Source organism: Ceratosolen solmsi, unplaced genomic scaffold (genome assembly GCF_000503995.2).
Source record: "Ceratosolen solmsi marchali unplaced genomic scaffold, CerSol_1.0 scaffold10, whole genome shotgun sequence".
Classification (NCBI taxonomy): Eukaryota; Metazoa; Arthropoda; class Insecta; order Hymenoptera; family Agaonidae; genus Ceratosolen; species Ceratosolen solmsi.
In genome coordinates, this window is record NW_011948412.1 from 4,819,394 (window position 1) to 4,845,482 (window position 26,089).

Genomic DNA, 26,089 nt, shown 5'->3' on the forward strand with positions numbered 1-26,089 from the left:
TTCTGTGTTTACAAATTGTGAGAGATCGTGACACAAATCACAATTTTCCCTAAAATAGCGATGATAAAACAAATTTCTAATAAAGTGAAAGATATCGCTTCAGCAAAACCGGCAACTATAAGATTTTCGGTCATATAAAACTGAATAACTAAACTTTGTAACAGATTCGAAAAAATTACCTACCTCGAAATAAACATCATTTCAAAACTCTGCTCATCTTTCTCGATAGTAACACGTTAGAATTTCATCAGCCTTCCTCGCTCATACATGTACATTACAAATACACTCTAAAAATGATTAAAGTCATGCAAACACACGTGGTAAACATATACACTAAACATACGTTCCAACTTCTATCTTGAATAATAAATACATCAAATTTACTGCGTTTATAAATCGTATATAATCTCATTGTAATGATTAATGTTAATTCAATTTTCAATCGTAATTGTTATAAATTATAAATTAAAATGATTTTCTTAATTGATTAAAATCCTTAAATATTATGATTAATCGTATTACAGATATTATGGGCTGTTTTAAATATGGATGTTTACAAATTATCACTGAATTTATAGCAACGAATTTTTGCTGGATTATTAGATTTTTAGACATTATTAGACATTATTGTTCCTTAATAATAAAAAAATGTAATAATATTTAATAGTCTCCTGATTAAAATATTAATAAAGTACTTGCATAGTAGCATTAATTATGGTATATCTATTGTGAGAGTTTTAAAATGGAATTCGCACAATTAAATATGAAATAAGTAGAAACCGACGGCTCGTCGAAACTTTCCAATTAATTAATAAAATTCTTTATATTTAAAAACTTATGTTACTTTCTTATCAATGAACAAGAAAAAAAAAGAAAAGAAAATTGAACATGATATACTCTTTAGAAATAAAATTTTAATTAATTTCTTTGTTTACAAAGAATGTTACAAAAGATTGTTTACACAAACAGTATCTTATATTTCTAATTAGTTATTAAATTTATAATATTTGTATATAAACTCATATTAATTAAATATTTCTTATAATGATTAATTAATTAGTTGATACAATATCGAGAAATGTCTTTAATTTATATTACCTCCAGTAAAAGTTATTCTAAATTTTATTTAGAAGAAAAAATGAAAATAGATTTTAACATTAAATCATCAATGTATACAAATAAAAACAAAAACAGTTCTCTTTTAATTAAACTTTTAACTCGCTTAAAAGCTTAGTTTAATCGCGAAAAAATTGGAAAAAGAAACTTTGGTAATTGAGACGGTTTTAAAAGATGAAAAGTCGTCAATGAATCAACAAAAAATATAATTAAGCACATAATGAAAGATTTTGTTTTAATTTTGAATAATGAACGCCGATATGAAAATTACAGTCGGATGTCTTTTAAATTTCAAAACGTATTTAAAATTTTCAAATTCTTTGTTCAAATTCAAATTCGTCGCAATAAAAGAGTATGTATTTTCATTTAATATAAACTTTTGTCATATCGTTATAAAATAGTATCTTTAACTGAGTTATTTTTAAATAAAATTCGAATATTTAATATTATAAAATATATTGTTTGATTAAAATTTATAAAAACAATTTGTTCCATTAGAATAATGAAATTTTTATATACCTTCGTTTAATTTCGAAATATGCAATGCGATCTATTTAATTAATCGCATCGCTTGATGAGTTTAAATGAAATTTCTATCTGAAATCATTATCATTAAAATTTATACAAATATTTATTAATATAATAAAATTATTCAAAATTTACGAACAGTCTAAGAAATATTTGGTGTATTTTTCTCGTCTAATTAATTGTCATATATTATGAAAATTCCACTAAAGCTCTATGAATTCATAATGATATTATTTATCGATTAAATCTTAGAGTTGCATCAAATATACATTGGTCGAGAAAGTCTTTCGGTGTGTGATCGATAAGTGCGAAAAACGTGTACAACCAAAGTACGAAGGCACACGACTTACGCTATCACTTCTTTTACATCGTACTCCATTACTTTAGTCTATTCGCTCACTTTAGTTTTAACATACACGAGCATATTATCCATGTCAATTACACCGAAAAATCTTCTTTTAACACGACTAATGAGATTCTATTATAATTGGTATTAATTAAGAGCATTGGTTCGATTCTTCCTGCTTTCTCACAATATGTATAAGTCACCTGAATTATTGAAATTAATACTTTGTGCAAGAATATACACATTTGTATAGATATTTTTACTTTATAATATTTATAAATCAACTTTTTCTACATTCAATAAACGATAATGTTAAAATTTACTCTATATCAAGATATGCAAATTTACGTAAAAATCTGTGTTTATATAAATAATTGAATTGATTTTAATAATAACATTATTAAATTTGATATATCGATGCTTTATAGGTTCTTATATATCATATTATAATAATTATTAATTTTAAAAGTTTTACATTTTATCCGATACATTTTTTCATGCTTCAATGAGTTCTAAACTTATAATAAGAGATAAAAAATAACAATAATTATATATCTTCGTAAACTTTTGTACGAGAATCAGAAAAAAAAATTTACATTAAAGGATAAAGTGATATATAGTAAAAACTTAAGCACAATTAAAAATTGTTATATTCGTTAAAAAAGAAAGAAAAAAAATGAATATTGCTAGATAAAAAGGAATATTTAAATACAATTATCTCTTAAAGTATTAATATTTATTGATAAAAATATATTGCCCATCCATTAAAATTTAAATGTAAAAACTGCAGCTCGAATGAGAGAATCGCAGATTTAACAGTTTTATTCTAAACAAACATGTGATTGTTTAGCATCACTGATAAATTGCACTAATTCTTATAACCTGACCACTCATTTTAACAATTGCCTCTCGAAGTAAAGTTCTTGGAATTTTGACATTTGTATTTCTAATTTACATTTTTATAATCTAATTCAGTGTCATCAAAATGTGAATAAATTTAAATATTTTATTTCACAATATATATATATATATATATATATATATTATTACTGCGTTACGTTTTTATTTTTATTAAAAAATTTAAAAATACAATTTCAATATTCTGAAAAACTAAAGAGTACAATTTCGAAGATAAAAAAATCTTAGTTCTCGAACAATTGGATATTGACAATTTATTGATATTTAATAAAGAGACAGAAGAGGAATATTTTAGATAAAACAATGATCGAGAAACTTATTCTCAACAAATTCGAAGTTGTACGACACGAAAAAGTCAAACAGCATTTTCAATTTAAATATTTTATTTTTTATATTGTAAAAGACTTCGTGCCATATAAAATATTTTAAAATCGAAGTCTATTGACTTTCAGTCTAAATTCGTTGGATATGTCCCATATATTATCCTATTAAGTGGCAATAATCAATTCGAATGAAGTACTTTAACAAAAAATAAAAAAAATAAAATATATATATATATATATATATAATATATTTCTATACAACAAGGCTATGATGATGTAGTGGCATTTTGAAAATTATGGATTTACTGCAAGGGGCTTTCCATTGTAGCTTCAATAAAATCAATAAACTGATCGGTCAAGTTAGCATTATTGTCATGAAGAATCTTATAGAATAAATCTGTATGACAAAGAAATATTAAATCTGACACGATTAGCCTATGTACTATCGACGGCAATAAATTAAAAAAAAAAAAAAATCACTTTCCACATTATATTCAAAATGTTATTGATTCATTCTTTAGCAATTATTTATACTAACTTTCATGTATTAATGAATAATAATTGGACTAATAATAAATAATAAATCAATAATAATAAATATGGCATACAAAAAAAAAAAAAAAAAAACCATATTAATGTAAATTACAAAAGATATGTATTTAAAAAATCTTAAAAATATATTCATTAGGTTTAAGAATTACAATAGAAAATCTTTTATGAAGCGATTAATTAGAAATTGCAATAATGCTATGTAATATATGTCCAACTAATAATTATATTATTATCAATGTCCTATAACGGAAAGTCAGATGAAAATTGGCATCACTTGTGCCAAAAAAATATAAAAAAAAAAAAAAAACTAAAATTAGTTGAAGCAAACGGCAAAAAGCCAAAATATAAGTAAAACTGAAATTCACGTAACAGAAAAAAGCATTCCATTTGTAATAACGGAGTTGTTATATCTCGTAGATTTTTAAAATCTTTTACTCGGAAACCGGTAGAAGACCTGAAGATATAACACATTAAAAATATTTGTTTGAATTTCAAGATCATTTATCATCTTTTTAACACTATTGAATATACAAAGTCATTATCATTTAATTTACTAATGTAGAAATTGTTTTTCTAAAATGTTGAAGCAATTTGTAATCAAATAAAGATTAATAATTAACATGAGGCTAATCAACGATGAAATACGGAAGAGAACAAACAAAAGTGTCAATAGCGTACAATTATTTCAATATATCCGCGCACAAATTATGTAATAGTACATTTTATGTGTAGAATATTGCCTATGTATTATTGGAATTGAAAAATTTTTACATTCATTTTACATTTCAAACATTGCAATTTATATTAATTGTATATATTTATATTACGCGATAAATTATTAATCTGAGATTTACGAGTAAATAATAAGCCACGCCAATTGGTGAATATTTAATGAATTAATGTGTTTTTTTTTCTATTTTCTGTTAATTTTATATTTTCTTTTTTATAATTTTATATAATATTAATTTTCTCTTTTCATAATATTTTCAGAAACGAACACAGTAAAATAATATAACTAATTATTTATTATTACTATATAAATCAGTGATTTTAGTAAAATATATCTGCTGTATGTTTACAAATATAATATGCTCGTGTAGTAATCGAAAATAAAAATAATAAATTGTTAAATAAATGAAATTAAAATCAAAACAAAAATCAATATGTGTATACATATATAATAATAATAATAATATATCACTTCAAGGCTTAAACCTATAAAGTGCATTATCGATAGATTTTGTAGTACTTGTCTCGGTATTGTAAGAACAATATTTATCACATAAACTTGAAATTTTCAAGTGTTTTAATACAACTTTTGTCTCTATAAATTAACTACAAAAAAAAAAAAAAAAAAAAAAAAAAAAAAAAATGGTACGAATATACTACACGGTATTATTAATATATTGTTATGTAATAAACAAATTAATATTGAAGCAGTTGTAATCAATAATGGGCAAAAATTTTTAATACATTTTATCAATCGGTAACTATGAATATACCACGATAAGTGAACTGTAATTTAAAAATTTTATATGTATAGAAGTGCTTTAGATTATATAGAAAATAGCGTTAGATAACTAAACGTGGAGCACAATATGTACTCTAATAAACCAATTTTAGATAAGTATAGTTATTATTACTTAAGTACAAAAATGATAATGTATATTATAATTTACATTTGTTCGTGACTGAAAACAAATTAGTTCCGGTAATTTTCTTAAGATAAACGTAACATCGTTTAAAATTTTTACATATTGAAAATTAATATATTTTATGATTTCTATATATATATATATATATATTTTTTAATATTTTTTGACATATTCATAATACTAATATGTAAAATAATCTTTAATATAAAAAAAAAATCATTAATATAATATTGATAATGAACTAGTATTAAAATAATTCTACAATTATGTTTGTAGACTGAAGTTTTTAACAAATTATTAAAGAATTTTAATTTGTTTAAAAACTATAAATAAGTCTTCGTTTAATTTTACATATTCAAAAGCAATTACATATTAATAGTCATAATTGATAAGTACACCATTAACATCGTTTTAAATATTTTCAATTCAGTTTTGTAAGAAAATCCATGTTTGCATGTACGTTTAGTACATTTGTATATTAATGGATAAAATCAACATTATGTAAATAATGAAGAAAAAAACATTTCAAATTGACGTTGCCATAAGAAACGGTCGCAAATTATCGATTCCTTTAAAAGATTTTATATTGCTTTAAACAATGAATTATACGTTAGAATAAAAGTCAATAATATTAAGATTCTTTGTATGTTTCTTACAATAATTTCAGTATTATTTGTAATAACAAATTTTTTATGTATTCTAGCAATTAATGTATAATTATGTAAGAATTTGTCGACTCTATATAAACTCGTTATTAAAGGTATAATTGCATAATACTTCAAAACTATATTAAATATGAAATAGATTTAATTTTGTATGGCTAGATTTGATTAATCCGTTGTAACACGAAGCTTCTTATTATACTTTATAATTTACTTAAAAATATTTACCGTACGTTCTTGACAATTTGATTTAAAAATTAAGTACAATTAAGAAAATTGTTAAAAAAAAAAAAAAAAAAAAAAAAAAAAAAGACACATTTAAAATTTGTGAATTCTATTTACTCGCTCTTAAGTTCTTTAAGAAAGCCGTCTTTTAAAATCTTTTCCTTTTATTTTTAAGAGGACCCGAAGATTACTAGAGACTAACCTTCTGAAAATGAGCTGCAGCTTGCTCGGGATTTTAGAGAAAAAAAAACTAAAGATATTGAGAGATAGCTTTTGTAATTTTATATAAAACAGTGGAAAAAAAAGTGATATGAAACTCATTATTAAAGTAATTGACTTTAAAATTAATGTTAATTCAATTCGAAGCACTAAATGTCGAAAGATTAAAATTTTTATCTGTCCACGGATCTTCTTAGTGTCGAAAATATAAAAAAAAAAAAAAAAAAAAAAAAAAAAAAAACAGTATTTAAGGAAATAACAGTTTGATAAAAATTGCAGGGACAATTGTCGAATGACTAAAACGGATTAAATGACCGATTGATGTAATGATAAAAATCGACAAGAATTGGCACAGTAGGTATGGATGTAAAATCTTATGCACAAAATCCTTCTAATTCGTAAGAGAAATAACGAGCAAATTATTGAGACATTGAGACATTGAGAAAATGAAGATGGAGTAAAGAGGGGAGAAGGGAGGTAGTCATATAAGACATATTAAAATATAATATAATAATAAAGCATAAGAAAAAAATATTGAAGCGGAATGAAGTTTATCGCGAACAAAATTTATTTAAAATAAAATTACGAAATAAATCAAAAGAAAATTCCAATGTTAAGTCAAGCTTTTGGTTGCAAAATGAGTTGTCAAAGTGTACGTGGAAACGACGAACGATCGAACCTAAATGGCAGGCATTGTATCAGCGCTTCATCTACACTTTTGCACCTGAAAGCCCAAATTTTCTCATCCAAACGGCATTGAAGGAAAAGCGATTTTCTCCTGGAATTTATCAAGTATCGAAACATTGCACACCGATGCAATTAGGCTACGTTTTATTGCTCTAATTCGTTTAAAGCGCAGTGGATTATCGCAATAATGTCGATGTTGGTAGATATAATTCGAAGTAGAAGTTAATCCAAATGATTATATGCCAATTTTCACTGGTAAATGAATCGAAGCTTGTGAATTGAGCGACCGGAATCTGTTCCTGGCAAGATGTAAAAGGTCTGCGAAGCGACCGTAACGTTTATCGATGGCAAATCACGGACGAATGTTGGCGCAGCATCTGGTATTTCTCTACAACTGAGAAAAGCAAAACGGAAGGAGCTTAATGAATCTTCTAGGACGATCTAAGAAGGTGATAAAAGTACTATATCGAGAGGTGCAAAATGAAGTTAAGTAAACTTGGGAGTAAAAGATGTTGGTAAGAGCATTGACGTCAGAGCTGTCAACAGTTATTTGTATAATTGCCTACTCGCGGAGTATCGAGAAGAATTTATTTAACGATGTGAACTTTGTTTACGAATTACAAAAAAAGATTAATAAACTGCATATTTTTTGTCTTCTAGATCCTCTCCTATCCTTAATCAATCGTTATACAACCCATCCGTCTTTGCGCACGTCCATATACTAAAACAAATTCACATATGCATAATTGTGAGCATAGACATTTAAATCAACTACTTCTTGTGTTCTGACTGCATATATAAACAAAAAATATATATATATATATATATATATATGTATGAAAGTTAGTACCAACGTTTTTTTAGCATTTATTCAGCATAACTAAACTCATAAAATTAACAAATTTTAATCACATTTTGCCATTCAACTAGAAAAATTGAATAACACAAACCGTTTGCATTCTAGCCAGAATTAATTATTGTATATGGAATAAAATTATATAAAAATGCAATCAATTATTCAAATTGTAATCGTACGATGTGAAAGGAGATGAATTTTATTACGATATTGAATACTCTTCTTCGGGTGTTATTATAATTTTTACTTTCAATACAGCCCATCAAAATTCTTAAGTTTATACTAATGCAAATTGAAATTTCAATATTATTTTAATAGGAGTGTAAAAAAACGATATATCGATGAGTTTTTATTTTAACGTTAAATTTAATAAATGAAAATTGTGGTAGTATGAATAATACAGGATATAAATGCAATGGAAATTATAAAATCTATATTACCTTTAAATTGCAATATATACAATTTAAAATATCGTTTAATGGCGAAAAAGTGAACTTTTTAAAACCTATATCATAAGTTAAAAATCTTAAATTTTATAAAACTCAATTTTTAATTCTGCCATATCATTCATAAATCACACAAATTAACTAAATTCACGTAGCGAAATATCATAACGATAACTGACATTTAATACGCCTCTAATAAATTGATAATTACTTGTAGATTAATTTAATGATAAAAAGGAAGAATATTAAGAAGAAAATTTTAAATAAAATTTCTAACATAATTTTTCATTATTTTATTGTAAACATTACTCTACATGTTTCTATAATATAAATAATAATGAACATATTTATATTACAATACTCTATGGGGATAAGTAAATTATTTATTTTCATTTTTTATTAAAATAGTAATACTGATTATGAATAAAAATAGGCTTTTATTACGTTGTATTATAATATAATGGAATATATTTTACAAAATATTATTCATTGAATGTATTAAAAATTAGTTGGTTACCTTTGTAACCAATAAACTGCTTCGGTGATATTCAAAGTATACTTACTTTCTTTTTAATGCATAAAAATATTCAATATAGAAAAATATTCTCTTTGTCATATGTAAAAAAAAAAAAGAAAAAAAAAGATCGATTATTTTTTATTAACGAAATTATAAGGAAATTATAATCATAAAATGATGTCCTATATCCAATTACCATGTATTAAAATATTATTATTTGTCAATATTTTCGAGATAACATTATGAAAATCTGAAAATGTTTATATTATTATTAAACGATATTATTGAAATTAAAAAGAACTTTCTATCAATCTTACACGAATATCTAAATTTCGTTCAAAACGTTTTAATGCTATGAAGAATAATCTATTTTCGTTATATTAAATTGCTGATTTATTCATTAATTTCATCATTTTTGTAATTAATAGAATATTATTAAAAGCATGAAAACTTATTTATTAAACTTGGTGTTCAACAAATGTTTCGACTATACTATCAAAATTAAATAATTATTTAAAATTTTTATGCTGTTCTTGACAGCCAAATCACATTGCACAATTTATTTATCTCGTAAAAAAAAATCCGACGCAACAAACTCTATCTCGTTTCTAATTAAATATTATTCTTGAATTATTCTTAAATTAAATCTATTCTTAAAATGCATAATTTCATGGGTATGTATTTATAATTGTATTTACCTTTATACGAAAGGATTAATTGAAATAAAACCATATATTTTCATAATAGAAATTTAATTTATATATTGTTTAAAACATAAACTATACTCGTTGCGTTAATCGCATTTTCTAACGCACTTGTGCGTTAAAAAAAAAAAAAAATTGTATTGTCTCTCTAACTGCAAAGAGCATAATATTTATGCTTAAACAATTTATTTTGATACCTGGATGGTAAAAGTTCTTATTAAATTATCGATAAAAATTATCTTATATTCGATCAATATAAAAATTAATTTGTTATCAAAATGAATGAAAAACCTTTTTATTTCATGTTTTCCTTCTTTTTTTCTTCTTTAATTTATGGAATACCGATATCAGCAATGCATAGCGACTTATTGAAAAGAATGTTAAATTGTATGTGATAAAATAAAAATTTACTGGTCAAAATTTTTATATAAAATTTCATGCATATAATACATGTTTTAATTTAAATCGATAATGGGATCTGCACAATTAATCATAATTAATCATACATAACAATGTTAATAAAGAATAATTCATCGTTAATTTAATGCAATTAAATAAATATAAATGTTTGAGATTGTAGAAGTATTTTGCACGAACAAAGTCAATTTGACGCATTTTTATTGATTTTTGGCTTGAATTTGGAACTTACACGCTCACATGTGAAGATTATTGAATTTTTTTCTCTCTTGGTGCTTGAACGAAGATGAGGGAGTTGAGTGGGAAATGTCGGAAGATATACGAGAAGTCTCGCGAATTCTTCATTTTTCTCCCAGTATAGGCAGGTGAAATAAAAATTTTAACAAATCAAGAGGCTGATGCACAAAAATATCTAAGCAATTTTAATGGACATTTAGTAGTGTTTCGTAAATTTTTAAATATCGCAGAAAGTATGCATTTAATACATTTAAGATGTAATAAATAATTGAATGACGTAATTTTAAAAAGTATCATTAATACATGTTTATGATTTTTTTAATATTTCAAAATACTATTAGCTTTATAATTGGCACAGGGAAAGCATAAAAGAGAAAAAAGGTATATAAAATCAAATAATTAAAATCCATTGTAATATTTAATGAGAATGCATGAAAAAAATAAAATATTAAATATTGGCAAATTATTACAACAAAAAATGGCTTCAATACTTTTATTGATGATTAAGCAATTATACTTTAAATGTACATGTGTTGATTATTAAATGAAAAATTAAAAGGCACAATTATGTTAAAAATGCTGTCATTCAAGTACTTATAAACTTTATTTCAATAACACTGAAATAAATTATTTTTTCCATCGGATCCTTTTTCGATGCCATACAAGTGTAAGCTGTTGAACTTTAATTAATACCTACGTTTCATAGAACTAATTTTCATCTTTTATATCACTTGTTTCGACTGGCGCTTGTTTCTAGTATTTCAATCCAAACAGAATTAGTTAATAAAAATAATTGAAAGTTTGAAAAATAACAATGAAAAATATGCATCTAGAGTTTTCCGATTTTGTAGGGGAAACTTTTTATAGTTTTATTTGTGACTACAACATGGAAGTGGTGATTGAATGCGAAGAGGTCAGTTCTTAGAAAAAGAGAAGTTCTATAGATAAAGATATGATAGTAAAAGCAGCATGATTACAAAAAAATGTTATCCATCGGGACAAGCATAATTGTGTATGTAACATTCGTGTAAACTCGCATAAACTAAAAACTAAAAACGTTGTCCGGAAGTAACGTCCTGTGTACGAAATGGCATGTATGAAATGTCCTTCTAACAAAGTATTTCTGGACAGGCTGTTTCAAATACATTTTATATCGTCAATGTTAAATATTGAATTTTCCTTGAATCCTGCCTTATCGAATATTAATTCACACGAATTTTTCATACATCTCGTACAACCTACAATAAACAAATTCTTCTTTATAGACTTTTTTTATTTCGAAACGATGTCGAGTTAGCAGTTATATAAGTAATATCGAATGATCGTGATCGTATCGATTGTTTTAATCTATGTGAAAGATGATGGGTTTAAAGTTTTTCACAACTAATATAATCAAACGGTTAAAGACTTTTTAGCATAAGCCATGGTTAATCGATTTAGATTTTATTCCAACACAATATAGATCATAAAATTTCGTGTGGCGACAAAGCGGCGCCAAGTAAAGTAATAAAACGACATTGAACGCGCACTTATCAGTATCGCCAAAATTATATGGATAGACTTCGATATAATAGATATAAGGGGAGTTCTATTGTTATAAAAAAAAATATATATATATATATATATATATATATATATGTCAATCTGAAATATTTCGTAGTTGCAAAAATTTCAAATTTTTATATCAAATTTACACTTTGTACTTTGCAATTTTACTTTATTAAATGCATAATGCAACTTTCAAACGAAACTTTTTACTGAAAGCCATAACCAAAATTCCGTCAAATCTGTCAACAAATATTTATTATACAGAATTTTAGTGTACAAGAAATTTTTCAACAATAATTGTATGAGTAAAATTGATATTTCATTTAATCAATATTGATGTGCTCGTTGTGATGAACTCATCACAAAGAGTTCGCGACTATCAAATTTTATTATCTATATTGAAAAAGGTAACTATCAACATTTACGTATTAGTGGATACAAAAGTACAAATGTTCCTTTAGGGAAAATAGTTGCTTTAAAACATCAACGATTAGCGGTTTATATGTAATTATTCGAAGAAAATTGTCACCGCGTTATTACAGATAATTTTATTAAAATTTCAAACAAATCTATGAAGATTTCTTGAAGTTACATTAATTGGCTATATGATTGACTTGAAAAATTGACATCAAGATAAATAAATTAAATATTTTAGAAACATTTGAAAAGTACAAGCGGCGACATCCCTACAATTCTAAATAAGGGAAGAAATAAAAATAAATATTAAAATTATATTACCCAGACCAGTATTGTCAATTATTATTATATATGAAAATTTCAATTTTATGATTACAAAAAAATAACTAAATCACTTCGGTAATCTAATTCATATGGCTAAATCGTATTTTTATTCTTATTTCGTACAGTAATATAAGAAAATATCAAATTAAAATTTTTCTCTATATATTAAAGTGGCTGTTACCATCGATTTAACTTATTTTTAGCGCCGATACAGGACGGAAAGGTTGTAGTATAATAAAAATGAATTTTCTTAATTTATAAATAATAAGCGTTTTTTTTTTCCGTTGTAAAACTTATGACTTAACGACGCTCGATATATGGATAGTAGAAATTTATTAGTAATAAATAAGATTTAGGAGAATAATTAATACAAGAAAAGTTAATAACTTTCATGACTTTCTGTAGAATTCACAGCCATTATATTGACGAAGTATATTGAGACACTTGTAAAATAATAGATAAACAAGAAATGAAATTATTGTGCAGAATTTGAATATACGAGGCATAGATTCATGCATTTTAAAATTAGAATAAATAGCATAAAATTCAAAATTCGTAAAATTCAATCTCTCTCTCTCTCTCTCTCTCTCTCTCTCTCTCTCTCTCTCTCTCTCCGATTCGACCGAGCGATAAAGAAAAAGAAGAAAGCAATCAAAACCGATTAACTTTTACGGGGTACGAGTCATTATAGCGTTAGTAGCGCAGTACTTCAATAGTTCCAGAGAAAGCTTGAAAGCTCGAACCTTCCTCGCACTCTACAGAAAGTATCCATGCTGCGAGGAATAGATAGATAAGAGCGCAAAAACAAACGGTTCGTGAGGGAGCGAATTGTAGAAAGAGAGATAGAGAGGGTGGGGGAGGGGAGGAACGGTGAGGGAATCAGTCTCGACTCTCTGCGAATGCAACATCCTCTATGATTGTTCAACGGTTTAGTCGGACACGAAATCGGCCGTATAATTTTGAATAAGCGTATGGCCGGGGGACGGTAACACTTGTCAATGCACAAACAAGATAAATAGGAGAGAGAAGATAAAGAGAGACCGAGTGGTTGACGTTGAAAGGCCGCGAACTCGTGACAATGAAACGGACAGTGAAAAAGAGGCTGCGAGACGGGAGCTTGGAAGTCAAATATTTCTAGCACACAAAGCCGTTCCCTCGTGTCCGTGAATTCTAGCTTAATGAAATCACTTATGACTCCCTTATCGTCGATTATTAATTTCACCGAGTTCCACACGAAAAAACACTCGCAATGACGCTTTAAGCACCCGAATGAAAAGATCGCTGAGCAGGTTGGGTGGGGGAGGGGGATGAGGAGGGGGAGTGTGAGGAGGAGGAGGAGAGGAGTATTAGAAAATCTATTGATAATGCACGAACGCTGAGAATCGCCTTGGCTTTCAGAAATTGAGCATCGGTATTAGTTTGTGAATGAATGAAAAATTGTACTGGATACGGCCACTCCAAGGAATCGCAGAGAAGATTTCACGGACAGAGATAGTAAGCCGCAAATCTGCGCTCACACGTCATCAGAAGGATCAAGCAACTCCCGATTCACCACTTGCCATTGTCACTCCCCTCCCCCTACCCATCCCCCTCACCCTCCACATCCTCATCTCCCTCCCCATCCCCCTTAACCCCTTCCACCGTCCATCCCTCAACCGAATAGTTCGCTACATTTGCTTGCACCACGTCAATATTAGCCGAATTGGTAGTCTAAACTTCCGATAAATCCTCTTTTATTGAGATATATAATATACTTTAGTAGTCACTAGAAAGTCTATATCGGCTAGTTGAAATTATTCGATCTTCAGTTCAGCCATTCTGTAGCGCAACTTGTCCACGTCGTAAAATAAAATTAAATATCTACACCCATGTAATAACTACCTTCATCTACCAATCTCATTGTGACAAGTAATCAAAAAATGTCTCTTTAGAAGGAAAAAGCCTACGACGTTATATTTACTAAGCTCATCGTATCAGATTAAAGAGCTTACGATTGTAATATATTGGTTATGTTGCTCTCTGCGACTTCTTTGTTATGTGCGGATCACTGAAATATTTAACGACCATCCTTTAAGAACGATATTCTCCAACGTTTTTTCTAACTTTCCACCAGCCTGTCGCTCGCCAACTACTTACTACCTTACAATTGTCAATCCCATAATTCTTTATTTAAAATTCAATTGAAAATAAATTGTATTATGTTAAATGATGAAAAATGTTTAATGATACTGGCGTTCATGTTAACAAAAAATTATGATCATTTAATCAATATTTAAATTTAAAATAACCCTTAGGTGCTAAAATCATTCAGTGTTTTATATTTACTATTATATTTATTTAACAATTGCTTAAGTAAAGTTTAGAAAAGAGAAAAGCTTATTTTAGAAAACCATATTTCGCTAAATATTCTTTTTTTTTCTTTTTCTTTTTTTCTTTAATCACTCTTCTTATATATATTAAATAACTTTGTAAAATATTATATATATATATATATATATATGTATGTACGATTATTTTAAACGCGAACATAAATTAATATTTAATACATGCACCATAGTTTCATTTTTAAAATTTACTTTCCTATTAATGTATATTTCCTAACCAATGAATACTTCGATAAAAACTATTACAATTTATATAAACTTCAAATAACATAGTAATGTTTATAGAAAACTAAGTTATATTCTATGTTTGCTAATTCTAGAATGAGTTTGAAATATCACATCAGTTATAAATATTACTTTCAAGTTAATATTAATAAAGTGTAACGTCTCTTACAATGACATCAAAAAAAAAAAAAAAAAAAAAAAAAAAAAAATTTTTCGTTGTAAGTTGTAAAAGAAACCTTTACATTGTATAATCATTTGTTTCTATTATTTAACTTGAGATAAATCGTATTGAGAAATTTTTATCTGTTCATTGCTGTCTAATTAAAAATCTTAAGAAAACATATTTTCATTTTGAAAATCATATTGTCAAATATATCAAAGCTCTTTCTTAATACAATATAAATTGCACTAAAAAACTAAATCCGTACCTACAATATAATTAATCTTAATAGATATATATATATATATATGTATATATCCATCTGTATAAGATTAATAAAGTTTGTCTTGGCGAAAATATTGTCTGTAGCCACAAGCTAATTATAATTACCATTCGAATGAGATTATTAAAATTATTATTAATTAAATACGAAAAAAAAAAAGAAAAGAAGACTCTACAAACTACCATGTATTATTAGATTCTTCAGCGACTTATATCTGGACTTCATCGAATTTCATAATTTTTCATGCGAGATGTGTTCATTTGGTGTTTGGCAGCTCAACGACGCGGAAAAATGGCTAGAAAAACGTTTGGATGCTTTCGTCTGCGGTTGAATGACAGGTTGCCGACCACAGGCGCATCGCTCCCACTACTTTTTCTCCCATCAATTTAGCACATTTCCGACAATGATCATCTGCAATTTTCGTTTGAGTCATCCCGACCTGACTTTCATTACGCCCTGATTAGGATATTAGGATTTTAAAAGTAATTGGCGACAATTACTTGCAAATCTAGATTAACGAATTAATGTAAAAGTAAGTGTTCTTATTTCATTATTACTGACGTTGCTTGGACTTGGACAACGTGAATATCCGAGAAAGCCTATACTTACGTCAGTCGATTATTTAACTAATTAATTAATATTACTATTCGATTGTTTCATTTATGAATATTTATTTATGAATTATCTAATCAAATTAAACAACACGAGAGAGTAGAATAATCCGGCGTATATTATTTATTATTAACCGTTTTTAATTATACGATACTAATTTTTTTTTCTAACCGTCAAATTTAGAAGCCTAATCATCACACTTTGCATTACAAAATAAAAAATATATATCCTTTTTATCATATTTTTGCCAGTTTTTATAATCGTAATTATACTAATGTCGCGCTATATTGAAAGTTCAATATCACTAAGGTTGAAGCGTAGCGATTTCTTAAATGGTACTAATATATTATATTGAGCGATTATTTAAATCAACAATTTCTGTTTACATAGTTGTACAATATTTATTGTTACATTCACATAATGCCTATATACCGTTAAAATCGTGTAATCAAGTAATTATTGTGATTATTATTCTTGTTTGTATTCACGTGAAATTTTATAACGTTATTATCAAAATTACAATATAAGTAAATATAAAGGTGTTTTTATCTTGCACAATAATAAGAATTTATAAATGAAATTCCATAATAAAATTTCGATTACTCAGTTACTACGGAATTATTTATTTTAGAAACAAATTATTAAAATTGTACAAATTGTAAAAACTATTGTAGTAAATTCATTCTTATATATAAATATTAGCCTTTATTATTGTTATTATTATTATTATTATTATTATATATTATATATTATTATATATTATTGACATATGTTATATTGAATAAATTTTTGTCCCGTACAAAAATAATTTTTACAGCTCGCATATCAAAGTAAATGAAGAATGGTAAGGTGAGTTATTAGCTAAAGATGCTAGAAATGAATAATCGATCGAAAAACTTTTTAATCCGTAGACTCGAAAGCAAAGTTACGCACATACAAGTACGAAAAGACCATTAAAACACTGCGCGCTGTTAAAAAGAAGAGAGAACAAGTCTCCCACACTCTCCTTGAACACATATTCACTCTCTCTCTCTCTCTCTCTCTCTCTCTCTCTCTCTCTGTCTGTCTAATACATACAGTGAAAAAGCAAATAAAAACGTCAAGAGCAGCTTCTGATTGTACCGCGATTCCCTCTTCCACGCTAATTAATCTCTTTTTCCCGATCTCAATTAAATGATAAAGAGGGCGCAACCTTCTGGTACTTCGGAGAAGTTGGAATGAATTTAACATTAGTAAAGTTGATACGGAGACATACCCTTTATTGATAAGGTTGATTGAATTATATTCTCATGTTATATTTAGGAATATTTACAACACTAGATAATTCTAAATTTTCCTTATACTTTTGCACAATTCTAGCAAAGATGAAAATAATATAACATTTCGTTATTAATTATTGAACAAAAAAACAAATTTATTTAAACAGATTATGTGAAAGTAAGAAGATAGATGTTATACAATTTTAAAAGTAATATGTAAATATCAAATTTGCAGTAAAATGGTATTGAAAACTGTATTATCAAGTGCAATTTAATGTACAAATAATTTTAATTTAATCACATAGTTTTGTTGAACACTTATAATAGATGTATTTCAATTAAATTTACAGTAAATTAAAATTAAAACTAGCTTTATTATTAGAAATAAATAAAACATTAAAATATAACAAATCCAATTGTATTTATAAAACTACAGAGGCCATCTGCTATTAAAATTTTAATGTAAATACATACGACGAATCAATTCAAATTTATTTTTAATAACTATAATGAAAAATTTATTAAGTATCTGTCATTCAAATTAACTACTAAAATGCCATGTGTTTTGTGCCCTCATATAATTTAACATAATTAAATTCCATTTGGTTAAATGATATCTTACGCTTACATTTAATTTCAATATCTAAAAAGAAAACATTTTAAAACCAATATTCTATTATAAAAGCTAACTGTAATTTCAATTAGATTTTATTCTTTGTTATAAAAAATATCTAAAGAATATTAATGTACATGTACTATTAAGGTGAGAGGATTATGATTGTTAAATTATTTTATTCGCATATAACTATACTTTTAGTTAAACACTGTAGTCGATAACTCAATTTGTAGGTGTTAAACATGGTGCAATAAGTATTGGTATTCTCGTAAATATATGTATATCTCTAGTGATAATTATTTGTGAAATTAGAATTTACTCCATTGCTGAATATGGAGGATTGTTTCTTTTCTCATCGATTGTTCTCTATCGCTCATTGCATCATGAAGAAAGTAGGAACACAGTCTAAATAGAATTACCACAAAAATGTTTATACATTTGATCCCATCGATAATTGAGTAAATTGTACTGCTTATTTTTCATTATAAATATAATTTTTAACTATGCAAAATACTTGGAATATTATTTTTATATAATAAGACTACGTTCACTCATAGAAATAGCTTGGATTTTTCATTAAATTTGCTGTGCTTATTACAAAAGCTTCTGTATTCAAGTAAAACATTTACTCAACCACAATTTTAAATGATTTACTCATTAATTATAAGATTCGTTACTTTATATATATACATATATATATATATATATATAAATCTTTGAACCATACACCGGTACATGATACAACTAAATGCCCTCGTAAAATATTATAAATCATGTTTACTTTGTGATAAATTTCTTACAATAAAGAGTATAAATATGTATTATTTAAACAATATTTATTATTATATATTCACACTTTTATAATATTTATAATTGTATATATAGAATAATAAAATTAATAAATTTGTAGATACAATATTTCTATTTCTAACAAAATCAAATAAAATATGAAAATTAAACAAGATTGAAAAAACAAAATATTCCTTTATAACTATTACCATTTCTTTTTTTCTTTTTCTTTTTCATTAATAATATTCATGCCATATAAAATAACTTGATATTTAAACAATTATAAAAATAAAGTTTAAACATTAAAGCTCGAATGAAATAATCTATGCAATTGACTTTTTATGAAATCCAAAACCATTTCAAGAAAATTACTAAACAATATAATAGAAAACATCTCACGTTTATTTAGTTCGAGTAGAATTAAAGGATATAACATCATTATGCCACTTACCATCATGTTTTGGATAACGATTAGATAAAATTATGTCAATCTCATAAAACAAATTCGTTTAGCGAAAAAATTAATTAAAAAATGATGATTCTCCTCAAGAAGAAAAGTGAAGAGATTAAATATAATGATTATTGACAGCCACAAATGATCGTTTACAATGACTCCAGATAAGCAATAATTCAAGCATAAAAATAAACTCGATTATTAAGATATGCCATTCCCGTTACTCAATAATATATTATAATGTAAAGTGTCGATTTGCTTTGAACAGCTCTTGCTTTATTAGAGAAAAATTTTCTCTTTTGGATTAAACTTTGTAGTCAAGCAATAATATTAATGCTACTATATTTTTGTTCGATAACGCCAGCCTCTTATCAGACATTCGCAAAATTTGCTTGACAATCCAGAACTTGTATATTATACAATTAAAAGAATTTCGAGTGATTCGACGCAATATATTTTCGTTTTACCGGTATTGCGCAAAAGGCGTTATGCATGATTAATTAGTATCGCACTTATCAATGTATGCAAAGTTGTGAGACACCGATTTGATATTGTCATACATTAATATACTAATAGTAATATTTGTCAACGAAAACGCTTTGATCGACGCTAATTAAATTCTATTTGATCAATATTATTATGATGAGCATCTATGAAGTGGCATTCTAGTTATTTAATTATTATGATAGTAGTATGTCTTTTGTAGGAATAATTTCAAGTATAAAGACAATGACCACAATTCATTATTCATCTCAGAAGGTCAAAGTAATTTTTGTTCATACTCGTTAACAAAATTAATTACTATCGTAATATCACAATTCATACCGATTACTATCACAATTAATTACCTATTGTCTATCAATATTAACGCCAACTAGAAAGAACTGTATTCCCTATACCAAAAACTATAATTCTTGAGAGTCAAGTTAATTTTTTGTTGACACTCGCGTAATTAAGGCACAAACATATCCCTTTTATACTGTTTTAAATAATAATATAATAAATCCTATCGCTATTGCATCATATATTAAATTAAATTAAATTTTTATAAAAACATAATATCATATTTTTTTTTTTTTTTTTTAAAAAAAAAAGTTGTTTAATTATCTTTTTCTCAGTGTCTAAATTTTTTGAGCAATCATATATATATATATATATATATATATATATATATATATATTTATTTATTTATTTATTTTATCTTAAAATCTAAATAACAAAATTTAAATCTATTTAAATAGAAATATTGTATTTTTGTTCAGGTTTTAAAGGTATTAAAGTAGCGGGGGGGGGGATAGCTTCTGCAACTACTGCTCCTTATGAATTTACATACTCTGACTTATTTGCATGTCTTTTTAAATAGCTTGCGAATAATCGTCTTGCTTGATTTAAAACTTTAGTAACATTATGACGACGCACCATTTTATCAAAGTGCATGGCCATTTCGTTATAATCCATTTGATTGCGTATAACATAGTCTCTATGTTGCAGCAATAAAGTTATACACAGGAACATTAAAAAAGGATTACCACCGCCAAATTCGCTCGGAGGCGGTAACGAATCAGTGCCAAGTTGCTGTTCGTCGTCACTGATGCCAACTGGAATCAGATTCGTTAGTTCCGTGACTTCTTCGCATTGCTCTTGAACTACGGGTGGTGTCACTGAATCCGTCGCCGCTGAATTTTGTGGCCAGCTGTCAGTTCCATCACTATCAGAGACATCGTCATACCTTTACAATAATTAATTAACATTATTTTTCATTTACTTTTTCAAAATCTTTACCTGGCAAATAAATTTAGCTACCCACGATGCTCTATGAATTGTCACTACATATAAAAATAACATCTAACTTTCTTAATTTGAAAATCTAACGAGCTTAGATATTTTTATCAACTATAATTAACTTAACTATCATTGGACTCGAATAATTTTAGCCTACAAGTACCTGGCCGTTTGTTTAAATAAACGTATAGGAGTTACAGATTTTACTCCATTTTGATCTTCTATGATTTCACCATCGTATTCTAGCTCGACCTGTTCATCTGGAGTTGCTGGGTTTTGCTTGTTCTGTAATGTATGCAAAGGATTTTCCCAAACAAAAACATCCGTTGCTGGACTACACTTAGGCAATTCTGTTTCAGCCTCACTTTCTATTATCTCATGCTCTTGCTTAGATATGTTACAATCACATTGCTGGTCCTTGACAGGTGGAGACGGCCCAAAGACCTATACAATAAGGACATTAATATCTTAAAAGCCATAATGCTTGAAAATTTCAAAACAAATTCGCCTATATTATATAATGCATAATTATTAAGACGTATTAAATTGCGTGAAGATAGTTAATTTCACCTGTCGATCGAGTGATTCAAGCTCCAATCGTAATTCCCTTGTAATAGACGTTGTCATAGGAAGAAAATCTGTCAAGTCATCGGGAGAATTAGATTCGTCGTGATTATTGTGAAGGGCACTATCATCGGTCGACATTTTTATCGGAACTTCAGAATCGTTACTAGGTATAACTCTACTTTTATTGAGGCTCGTGAAATTCAAAAATTCGTTTAAATTCCTAACGACCCTGGCGCACTTGCTTGCTTGAGTCTTGACCTGTTGATCTAGACCACCCGACGAACCTAACTTCTGATCAAAATCCAATAAAGTTGTCATTAGTTTCTTCGGATTTAAACTCGGTATGGAGTCCAGACTGAAGCACTTTTCAGGAGGGGTATTTTTCCGATTTTTTATAACATCGAGGCATTCGCTTTCAGGCTTTGACTGTTGATGACTAATGGACCTAAAACGGTATCAACTCGTTGTTTATAATGCTGTATTTTCATCTCAAAATCAATATATAACATTGTTATATTGATACATTTGATAATTAGAATATATATTTTATCAATATATATATGATCAATTAGAAAAATTAATAAAAAATAAACAAAAGCTCGATTTTTCATAATTTCAAAAACGTGATGAAAAAAAAAACTTAAAAATTTAGAATTATTTTACTAAAAATAACTCACGACTACTGTATGGTAGTGAAATATTTCAATAATAATTGTCGAAAAATAATTGCCTAATTATGGTTTGACTATATAATGAAATTCATAATTATCATATAACGTGTCCTACATAGATAATTTTTATAAATACAATCACATACGAAAATAATATATCCATAACCGGAATTTATCTACACTTGATAACATCAATCTCTACTATTATTAAAACATTGTTAAATAATTGCTACTACCGATACAATCGCTACCGTTGTTTGAATAATGTTATAAAATGAATAAAACTAATTTGCAACGTATAATATTAACTGAATTATTATTATTATTATTATTATTATTATTATTATTATTATATATATATATATATATATAATTTCATTGATAAATTATAAGTGATATTCAAGAATCTTACTTCGTGATTGTAAAATTTAGTTAATTTAATTAATTTTAAAATAAAAGACCTTAATTAATAATAAATTACCGTTCGAGTTCACCCGTGTCATTCTCCGTTAAAGGATCGTCGGTATTGATGTTTCGTTTTTTAATGCTATTAACACTGGCACTTGAACTTTGCCGTCTAAGTGCGCAAACTTTAGTATATGCATTCTCTCGAATTTGTTTTATATTCGGACTAGGAGGGGGAGAGGATGGTGGAAATTTGACTTCCACTAGGGACAGCTCCCCATTTGGAGGTGGAACTGCTGGCAAGGATGCCCAAAGGACCTCGAGCATTCTCATTGCTTCGTCAAGTGCGAACTCTCGTTTCATTTCCAGGAGTAACCATCTATAGCAAAATAACAAGTCATCGGCTTGATGCAACTTGAGATAGGCATAAAATTCTGGATCATAGTACTGAAGACCTTAAAAATAATTCATCCTACATTTAGTATGAAGGGCTAATGAAACAACAAACTACTATTTTTATTGCTTAATATTAAAAATTCGCTTTCATACCTTCCGATAAGTGAGCAAACTTCGTTGTCATTGCAATGCCATTTAGCATAAAATTCTCCTGGAGCCTTTTCATTAGTGCGCAAAGGCAAATGTATGCCTGAGCTTCGTCGCGCATTGTTACTAAAAGAGGAGAAGCTAGATCACTCATACCTTGACAATAGCTTACACTAGGATGATTTAAAGCATAAGTTGTCAAAATATTGAATAAACTTGCAGTATTTTGATTATCATCTGAACCACCATAAAATTTATGATGTCGATCAGTCCTCAAAACATCTTTTCTTACCATACTAGTAACATACCCTGTAATTAAAACGATTTTTGAACAATCTACAATAATTATATTTTAATTGCAATGAATGTGCAAATTCTTTTTTATTATAAACAATAATTTTGTAAACCTAGATCTCCAATATTCTGTCCATTTTGCATAAGATTCTTCCAAGCGTCGCGAAGATTTATATATTCTTGAGCCTTGCGTTTCATGTAATCCATTCTTTCGAGTCCTGACATTCCATCGGGGTAAACGTTAAGTATATGTTTCCAAACAACTTTTCGTAAACTCGGCTCAATACCACCAAAGTAAATTACAGCACGCAGTTCCTTCGATTGTATAATCTGGCCTATGGGATCTAAAAACTTACGAAACTCAGCATCCGTTAAAGGTTCACGAGGCGGTTGAATACTTGCTTGGTTTAATTCTTCGCTCAAATTACCAAAGGCTCTTTGAACAAGATTCAATGTCTTTTCCATCTAACAACAAATAATAGAATATTTTACATTGTATTTTTTATATATTATTGCGATTTTTGGTATATTATCTTTGTTATAACCTGTACCTTATTCATAATAATACCCGGTAATCTGGGGGTCTTGTACGCAAAACCAAGCTCCGGTCTTGTAGCCACATGTTGAATATTTTGTTCCCAATCACTTTCGCACTCACTCGTTTCTCCGAATGGCTTCAAATTTACTTGTAGATAAAGATATGGTTCCGATGCGCTACAAAATTTTTTTTACATAACTTTTGCATAATTTATATTAATTTTTTATCGATTAATATGAAATGAGATTGAAAGATAAATTTTGCATTATTTTAAGTTGTATTTTCGGATGAAATAGCTTTCAATAATTGGTAAATTGAAAATTTGACATTGAAGTTAACTAATTACTATTTACTTATCAACAAGTTTAAAGTTATTTTTTTCATATATTTACTCGAAAAAAGCTGCATCCAAATCCCAATCCGATACAATAAAATAATAAGCTTCTGCGCCATATTCGTCTACTGCTCTGTACGATACAGTGAATTCTCTGAAATTTAACATATTTCATTGTTAATAAATTTCACAAACAGTTTCGCCAATTATACATTCGCATTCAAGTGGATAAGTTTTTCACAAGAAATTATAAGTGTACAATTATTAAATAAATGGTTCGAACAAAATTCAATGTACCCTTTAATATCGAATGCCTTAATTAAGAGGCTTTGTAAGACTTCGATTGTGGTTATTTGTGGGTCCACGCTAAATTTTCGATATTCAGGTCGATGTCGAATTTCACATTTCTGTAAATTTCAAATATCAGTAATAATGTATAAAGAATGTAAATTACAATATTACAATATGAATCTTTTATTCAATGAAAAATAATATGATCGGCCGGTGTAAAAACAGCCATATAATTAATAGAAATAGTATTAATAAATTAATAAATAAAAATGAATCTACTTAAGAATACTTTGAATAATTTGGTTATTTACCTTAACTTTGACTCTAACAGCATCCCTAGGACTGCTGTCCATCTCGCTAATGGTAAGGTAATATCTTCAATAAATGCATACGCATCATAGTTGCCATCTGCTTAGTCTACTTAAAACATTGTAGAATTTTAAAAATTTATGAATATCTTAACGTATACAACTTAACAATTTGTAATGTATCACAAGTTGTACATTCTACTTTGTGAAATGACGATTTAAAATGAAACGGTATTGCTTATTTTTTATTAATTTATCAAACCTCATTATTTATAAATTATGTCTGTTAAGTACAAAGAATGATAAAATACATTTTTTATTTTGGCTTCACTTAAGTGGAGCATGAAATTTTTTTAATTTAAATAAAATGTCAAAACAATTGTCGTAACAGAAGCTTTAAGCATATACAAAATCTAAGAAGAAGAAAGTTATTCATCGAGCTAACAGATTGTCCAGCAATGTTTTTCAATCTCCTACGTCAGTATGCCAATATGTAGTACGTAATACCTTATCGTTTAATAACGTTATCAAAATAATTAATAAATGCTCATATAATAAGACACGATTTTATCAAGCAAATTGCTAGGAACAGCATAACTTCTACTTCCAAAATTTATATTCTCTATATTATAATGCCGCGCGCACCATTATACTATTAAAATCGCAAAACCTTTATCTAAATTCTGCTAAATGTATTCAACGATCAACCGAACCGTACACAGTGCCTTATGTACCTATCCTTTCCTATGTTCAACTACATGCATAAGCGCGCGCGCGTGCGCACACCACCAAAGCATAAACACACCAACGTGCGCACGTGCATGAGCGCCACACCATGCAGACGCGGGCCCGTGTGCGTGCGTATGCCGTACGCATG

The 26,089-nt window shown here is 27.2% G+C and overlaps 1 protein-coding gene across 1 annotated transcript; it reads right to left on the minus strand.

Moving 5' to 3' along the window:
* Nucleotides 1-20,730: 20,730 nt before the first annotated feature.
* LOC105367859 (TBC1 domain family member 25) lies at nucleotides 20,731-25,422 on the minus strand. Its single transcript, XM_011506695.1, has 10 exons — nucleotides 25,216-25,422; nucleotides 24,911-25,020; nucleotides 24,672-24,767; nucleotides 24,293-24,455; nucleotides 23,855-24,206; nucleotides 23,454-23,756; nucleotides 22,981-23,359; nucleotides 21,832-22,273; nucleotides 21,425-21,705; nucleotides 20,731-21,208 (listed from the first exon to the last, which is right to left on the minus strand). Exons 1-10 carry the CDS (start codon nucleotides 25,255-25,257, stop codon nucleotides 20,797-20,799), a joined length of 2,580 nt encoding a protein of 859 aa, XP_011504997.1. The 5' UTR covers nucleotides 25,258-25,422; the 3' UTR covers nucleotides 20,731-20,796.
* Nucleotides 25,423-26,089: the final 667 nt, after the last annotated feature.